The 7,726-nt window shown below is 32.1% G+C and overlaps 2 protein-coding genes across 2 annotated transcripts; one reads left to right on the plus strand and one right to left on the minus strand.

Annotated features, from left to right (window-relative positions):
- Positions 1-892: 892 nt before the first annotated feature.
- Positions 893-3,039, minus strand: LOC141480589 (uncharacterized). The gene is made up of 2 exons (XM_074170776.1): positions 2,718-3,039; positions 893-2,610 (listed from the first exon to the last, which is right to left on the minus strand). Exons 1-2 carry the CDS (start codon positions 2,992-2,994, stop codon positions 2,141-2,143), a joined length of 747 nt encoding a protein of 248 aa, XP_074026877.1. The 5' UTR covers positions 2,995-3,039; the 3' UTR covers positions 893-2,140.
- A 77-nt stretch (positions 3,040-3,116) lies between these two features.
- Positions 3,117-3,970, plus strand: LOC141480610 (uncharacterized). The gene is made up of 3 exons (XM_074170802.1): positions 3,117-3,151; positions 3,615-3,817; positions 3,873-3,970. The coding sequence occupies exons 1-3, from the start codon at positions 3,117-3,119 to the stop codon at positions 3,968-3,970; spliced, it is 336 nt and encodes a 111-aa protein (XP_074026903.1).
- The last annotated feature ends 3,756 nt before the right edge of the window (positions 3,971-7,726 follow it).

A 7,726-nucleotide genomic window follows, 5' to 3' on the forward strand; every position in this document is an offset into this window, starting at 1 on the left:
ATATGACCACAATCTAACCCTCCACGTGAAAATTATTCCTTGTGAAATTATTCTCTAAATTATTCTATTTTGTGGAAGGTTCACCATGAGCCCTATCATAACCATTGATGAAATTCACTCATAGGCCCGGTTGTAGATGTCAGATGTCACAGGTAAACGCTAGCTCAACTGAACTGTCAGTCATGTTTGAACCGAGATCATTAGGGTTTTCGTTGTGGAGTGCAAGATCAACATTAGTTCAGTTGAACGCTGTTCATGTCTTGTTGGTAGCACTGAATTCAGTTCTTCATATGAAATATAATGTTCTATGCGAACATTTCATGTCGTTCTGTGCGTTTTGATCATTTATTATTATTTGTTCTACGTGTTGTTCGAATTGTTTGGATTTGAACCACAGACTACAGAAACAAGTTTAGATAGGCAACTGTATACTTGTAGATACAAAATACTAATGCTCCACAGGTCCGTAGCGGATGTTACCCGAACTACATAAAGAAAACTGTAATCCCGAGTATTTGAGGGCGGGCTTTTTAAAAGTTCGCTCCAATTTGAATAGTAAAATTTTAAATGTATGCACATAAAGTCAACATCATATGAAAGTTCCCTCTCATAATAGATGTAATTGAAATTTTACTTATGAATTGTTTGTATTTAACAAAACAGCTTTTACTAACATTTTTGAAAATTTCTAAATATAACAGGTTTCAAATAGCAATTAAGTGGGGTTAATTTTTAAATTTGTTAGGCAAAAACCACCTGAACTAAAATTTCGATTACATTTATAATTGAAGAAAATTTTCAAATGGTGCAGCCTGTATAGCTGTCAGTATCTCGCTCACTATATTGGTCTCACGAGCTTCTAATGTTTGCACTTGTAAATAATATAAAAAAATGATTGAATGAATATTTATTGAATGGGAATAATCCTAATATACATACAATTTAAAAAATAATACAAATGAAGACATTAGTAATATGTACATATATGTCAATAGATAACTTATAAAGACATCATCAATATATAAATACGTCCGTAAACCTAATGTAAATTACAAGACTAGTTTTAAATTCTTTGTTTGCACATCTTTTATGTGATTAGGTAATCCATTGGATCCTTTCAAGCCCTTATATAATAATGATTTCCTTGGCTTAGTAAGATTGTACTTCCTCTTGTTTGATAAATATGATATTTAAAGATAATAAACTTATGAAAGTATTCAGGTAATAAATTATTCAAAACTTTAATAGTAAAAATTATACATGTCAAGTATAACCTCTGTGATATTTTGATAATAATTATAAGGAGTTCAATGTGAAACCAATTTTCCAATAATGACTATCCATTGAAAGTATATATATTGGTCTATATTAACTATCTTATAATATGGTGTAGATAATAGTTACTAGTTTGTTATTCCAAATTACTACTTAAAATAGATTTGTTTAAAATTTTATATAATCTATAGTTTCAATTTTTTCTTTTCTTATTTTTTTCAAATGTTCTTCGAGCATGCACTTTAATCGGATCTATATATGCTTTAGGAGGGTTTTTGGATAGAAATTTAGAAAATTTTGTGTCAATTCCCTTTGCAATTTTATTAACACTTTTAGTCCACCAAAATAAACTACAGCGAATTATAATTTGACAAAGTTTTTTGCCTGTATCATGTTGAGGACAATTAAGAGGCTGAAAATACAATTTATTTGTTAAAATGTTCTCCAAACATATTGAAATATTTTTTGCAGTCCCTAACCGAGGAATAATGTAGAAAAGATAATTAAGAGACTGGCTAACTAAGAAATTCAAACACTGCCCTGGTCGAATCAAATGACCTCGTTCATACTGTCGAGCATCTATAAAATCGTCATCCGACTCTGAGTTATACCTAAATAAAATATTTCTTTTACAATCATCACAATTATTAACAATTTTGGATTTTAAAAGAATTCTACCTATTGACCCACTCATGTACTTCAATGTACATCTTGCCAATTTTGTTTTACCAATATGTAAATTGTCTGGTATGCCAGGTACTAACAAAGTAGAATCATCTAAAGGATGAACCCCAGCAACATATTCTCCGCACAAAAAACTTCTTAAATCATCGAGAGCTCTTGTTGACATATCTCTATCACAGTTTTATCCTGGCGAGTGAGCAGACATGAAATTATTTGCTAATAAAGTTTTGAATGAACTGATGAAATGAGAAACATCAGGTTTTGTATTTGTAACTCCATGATTTCTAATGTAACTAAAAAAATTTTCAAGTGCATCTTGATTGAATGCTGCCGTTAATATATATTTGAAATCGAATTTAGTTAGGAGAATATTTTTTAAATACAAAAATCCACGCAAAGTAAAATGTAGATTTTTCAAAGTAGGAGGAAGTATAAATTTATTTTTCTGTAAAGAAAAATATCTCATACGTGTTATAAGTGGCAAAGCTTCTTTCCAAAACTTGGAATGTCCTGAATTACTAGTAAGTAATCTTTTTGCCTCTGGTTTGGATTTTCTTGAGACATTAAGACTGTCAAACAGCTCATCCAAAAATAAAATAAAATCGGCAGTGTGCTCTGCTTCAGCAGGTAAACTATGGTTGTCTTTGATATCTGAAACAGAAATATAAAATAGTTTTACAACTACTATATATACACTGTATTTTTTGTAAATGCAGAGGAATAAAATGAAGTGAAGGTACATTAATCCAACTTATTACCTGGTATTCTGAGGGATGGAACAGCACCAAATTTAAGTCCTCTTTTGGTTCCTGGCACCATACACTCCGGGGGAAAATGTTCATGACAAACATGATAGGAGTTGTAGATTTTGTCTAGAGAAGGATTTTCGTAATTATAAGGTTTAATTCGCTCGATCCAAGTATTGAAAACATCCGGTTGATTTTTGGGAAAACGATGTCTTTTACTATCCCTATTAGTACAGCCTGCGACGCAACACCTTCTACGCTTTGTTGGGGGAACATAGTTCTCATCCATTTTTTAAATATAACTTGCACAAAACAATCGGTTAATTATATAATTAAATAATAATATAATAAATAATATAATAAATAATTAAATAAGTTTATAACTTGTGATTAAGATGTACTTAAAATAAAATGAGTAATGACAGAAATATATTTACCATATCTAGGTACCTGAGAATATAATTACACTCATCAGCACCCCCTGTCGGATGTTCCCTAGTATTTACATTTTGGCGGGAAAGCGTGTGTTACTTTTCTATTGTTTACAATCAGTATTCTGTGATTTGAACTATACATTTGAGAAGACATTCGTGATTTAATTGTATTCTATATATCAAAGGTAAGTTGATCATATGAATTCGTGTAGAGAATGCTGTAGATATCAATGTTTTAGGACGTGATTTTAAACAAACAGGTGGTGGTTTTATTTGTAAATGTAATGGAGGACTAGAATAAAAAGCGATCTACGAATTTTACTTCAAAAGAAGAGCATATTTTAATATCCTTGGTGCAGAAATTTAAAGAGCAAATTGAATGCAGAAGAAGTGATACAAATACCAACAAACTCAAATTAAATGCTTGGAAACGAGTTACAGACAAATTTAATAGTATATCTGGGGACAATTATAGACAATTGCAGGTATTGAAAAATAAATATGAAAATATAAAGAAGCGAAGCAAACAAAAATTTGCTGATGAAAAGTCATTTTTGAAAAAGACACAAGGTGGGCCACCTAAAGATTTTCATGTTGATGACATCGATAATGCAATAAAGCAAATAATAGGAACTCAAATGACAGGTTTACAATCAGAATTCGATGATGACCGCGATGGTGAGTTTGAATTATTTTATTTATTATTTTTCAAAAGAGAAAACTTTCATTTCAGGTAGTGTGGTAGAAGTTATGGATGAAGAAATGGATATATCCGATTTGAGTAAGTTTAAAAATGTATGTAATATATTTCTAATTTTATGCTCATATTGATATTAATACAATATTTGGTAAATTTTCGTTATGTGGACACCCGGCGATTTCGAAAAAAATTTGGACTGTACTTACGAATTTTGATGCGTAGATTACGAATCCGAAAGAAAAAAGCGGCGCTCTCCCTTATTTAAAAAGTTACGGCCCTTCAAAGTTCAGAAAAGGGCAACTTTTCAGCCTTCTTTTTCACTAAATAAACTATTTAAAAACACAAGCATTTATTCACTAGGTCACCTTTACACCTTATTCCTCCTTCTTCAACACTTTTCACTTCAATAATCAACATTTTTCTTATAAAAAACTTAATTTAAAAACGAATGGTTCTCCTGGTGACATTATTCTATTTTCAGGTTAGTTACTAGTGACATTTCAGAAAAAAGCGGTTGGTATTTGCAGTCGCCTACTATTTCAAATTCGTAATACACCACCAAAAACCAATTTACGATCTAAAGAATGAAGGTAAAAAACATTTGAATTACTTCAGGAATATGGACTGTATCAGTCGTACCAACCACATCATCAACCTTAAAAACGTAAAATACAGTGATATGTAACCAAAAAGCAGCTTCGTACATTTTTTAACATTTTTATAAGAAAAATGTTGATTATTGAAGTGAAAAGTGTTAAAGAAGGAGGAATAAGGTGTAAAAGTGACCTAGTGAATAAATGCTTGTTTTTAAATAGTTTATTTAGTGAAAAAGAAGGCTGAAAAGTTGCCCTTTTCTGAACTTTGAAGGGCCGTAACTTTTTAAATAAGGGAGAGCGCCGCTTTTTTTTTCGGATTCGTAATCTACGCATCAAAATTCGTAAGTACAGTCCAAAATTTTTTCAAAATCGCCGGGTGTCCACATAACGAAAATTTACCAATTTGGCAATTCCAAAAATAGCGTGCGGTCGGGATCACAAAAACTGGAAGTTCATAAAACCTATGATAAGTTTCCTATTTCGACATAGCAGTTGCCAATTGGGTAAATTTTCGTTATGTGGACACCCGGCGATTTTGAAAAAATTTTGGACTGTACTTACGAATTTTGATGCGTAGATTACGAATCCGAAAGAAAAAAGCGGCGCTCTCCCTTATTTAAAAAGTTACGGCCCTTCAAAGTTCAGAAAAGGGCAACTTTTCAGCCTTCTTTTTCACTAAATAAACTATTTAAAAACACAAGCATTTATTCACTAAGTCACCTTTACACCTTATTCCTCCTTCTTCAACACTTTTCACTTTAATAATCAACATTTTTCTTATAAAAAACTTAATTTAAAAACGAATGGTTCTCCTGGTGACATTATTCTATTTTCAGGTTAGTTACTAGTGACATTTCAGAAAAAAGCGGTTGGTATTTGCAGTCGCCTACTATTTCAAATTCGTAATACACCACCAAAAACCAATTTACGATCTAAAGAATGAAGGTAAAAAACATTTGAATTACTTCAGGAATATGGACTGTATCAGTCGTACCAACCACATCATCAACCTTAAAAACGTAAAATACAGTGATATGTAACCAAAAAGCAGCTTCGTACATTTTTTAACATTTTTATAAGAAAAATGTTGATTATTGAAGTGAAAAGTGTTAAAGAAGGAGGAATAAGGTGTAAAAGTGACCTAGTGAATAAATGCTTGTGTTTTTAAATAGTTTATTTAGTGAAAAAGAAGGCTGAAAAGTTGCCCTTTTCTGAACTTTGAAGGGCCGTAACTTTTTAAATAAGGGAGAGCGCCGCTTTTTTCTTTCGGATTCGTAATCTACGCATCAAAATTCGTAAGTACAGTCCAAAATTTTTTCAAAATCGCCGGGTGTCCACATAACGAAAATTTACCCAATTGGCAACTGCTATGTCGAAATAGGAAAAATATCATAGGTTTTATGAACTTCCAGTTTTTGTGATCCCGACCGCACGCTATTTTTGGAATTGCCAAATTATTTACTTCGTTCTCGTCGACAAAATCTCCGTAATCTGCGGAGACTGTTGAAAATGACCCTGTTGTTAGACTTTTGATAATAGTGGTCCTTGGTCACTAAATAAAAAATCCACCTACCTTCCACGAACAGATTGGCTAACCCCCCTGACTTCTGATTTTGTCGGAGAAGTTGGTCTATTCGTCCAAATCTACGCCTAAAATGGAATTATATTTTTCTCTGAATAACCAAAATACAAGACATTTACTTAAAATGTACTGCTATGTCCTGTGACATTCTGAAGTCCCTAGATACGTAATGTGCAAGGACAAAATGGTTTGGTGCCGAGAAAATATTCTCCTTACGACATTTCAAATTATTGAAAAAGGATTTCTTGTGGTGATGTAGATGCCACCAAAGATGCCATTCCTCATCGTAATATTTGTACGGTACATATCCTCTAGAGGATGACCTACAAATGAAAAATGTCAAATTTATTGGGTTTTATTATTTCACTTCAAGTTTTTTTTCAACGTATATAACTTACATCTTGTGAAATACCAGACAAATCGTTGCAATTCGGAATCATGAAAGATGAGCGTGTCTTGGAAGTAGTGAGGGGAAGACGAAGTTGAGAACGAAATGAGGGGAATACTGATAAGCATCGGGCTGGCCCTTCGAGAAGCATTCTTCAACTTCTCTTCAGTTGTGAAAAGACATGACATCGGAATGAAACTAATTTTGTGATATTGAAGATTGGTTTCAGAGCGTAAGTATTCTATTACTAAGCCCTGTAATCAATAAAATTGTAAGAGCTCATTTGGAGATATTACTCAAATTGAAGAGCAGTATACCAATCGATTTTACTGTGAATTATGTCGAGTGTGGTGTCAATTCTGACGTACGTAAAATAGAGGAAAAGCGTGTGGGTTTGCATAAATCTAGTATTTTTTATATTCATTTCAATAACTTATCCGAACAAATTAACAGAAATCATAACTTTTCTGCGTATGAAGGACCAGTTAATAAATATAGTAGCAAACAATTTTTTAATATACTTTTATTGAAATACATGCCGTTTTGTCCACTTTGGACGGCTATTATATTGAGACAAAGGAGATCTGAGCAACATGTGAGCAATTCGTACATTGAAAATTATTTTGGTCACTTGAAAAAAAATATTTTGGAAAGTAATAGAAATCTCAAATGTTCCAGATATTTACGGAAAAGTAGGGAAAATGTTCTTGCATTGTATAAAGAATTCATTTGCAATATTCCGAAAGAGCGGTTAACCAAACAACGTACGAAAACTGTTGATCCTTTCAAATGAACATTTATCGCAAGAAATGTGGAATAGAAAAATTAAGAGTGCACCGAATACTCATTTTTCTGGAAATTATTTGAAAAAAATTTGTTCAGTGGAAAAAGCAGTACATAAAAACTCAAATAATATTTTTGAAGAAACCGAAAATCTTCTAAATAATAAATCCTTGTATACTTCGTTAGCTGATGAAACATCATTAGAAAAATGTTTATATTGCGGTCACGGGCGTCTTAATACTACAACCGAATGGGTATCTTGTGATATTTGCATTCGTTGGATACACATGACGTGTGATCCTTCTTTCGGTGAAAAAAACCTATAGCGGTACCTTTATTTGTAATTATTATTCAGCCGATAAGCAGTCGAATAGTGAAATACATTTGAATAAGTGTTTGTATTGCGGTTTAGGGGAACTAGATGCTACTGTAACGTGGGTAGCTTGTGACAATTGCAATCGATGGATCCACCAAATGTGCGATAATCAAAATCAATCTTATAGCGGAAATTTTTATTGTGAAAACTGTTCTAATAGTT

The sequence above is a fragment of the Leptinotarsa decemlineata genome, unplaced genomic scaffold, assembly GCF_025532065.1.
Source record: "Leptinotarsa decemlineata unplaced genomic scaffold, Ldec_3_MD MMD2_P_RNA_scaffold_9, whole genome shotgun sequence".
In the NCBI taxonomy this organism is placed as follows: Eukaryota; Metazoa; Arthropoda; class Insecta; order Coleoptera; family Chrysomelidae; genus Leptinotarsa; species Leptinotarsa decemlineata.

Excerpts from the sequence above, each read along its gene's own strand:
- LOC141480610 (XM_074170802.1), top strand. The coding sequence starts at position 3,117 with ATGAGTAATGACAGAAATATATTTACCATATCTAG. Across the intron at positions 3,152-3,614 it reads AATATATTTACCATATCTAG|ACAATTGCAGGTATTGAAAA; the intron begins GTACCTGAGAAT and ends GGACAATTATAG. Across the intron at positions 3,818-3,872 it reads ATTCGATGATGACCGCGATG|GTAGTGTGGTAGAAGTTATG; the intron begins GTGAGTTTGAAT and ends CTTTCATTTCAG.
- LOC141480589 (XM_074170776.1), bottom strand. The coding sequence starts at position 2,994 with ATGGATGAGAACTATGTTCCCCCAACAAAGCGTAGAAGGTGTTGCGTC. Across the intron at positions 2,611-2,717 it reads TCCATCCCTCAGAATACCAG|ATATCAAAGACAACCATAGT; the intron begins GTAATAAGTTGG and ends TTTCTGTTTCAG.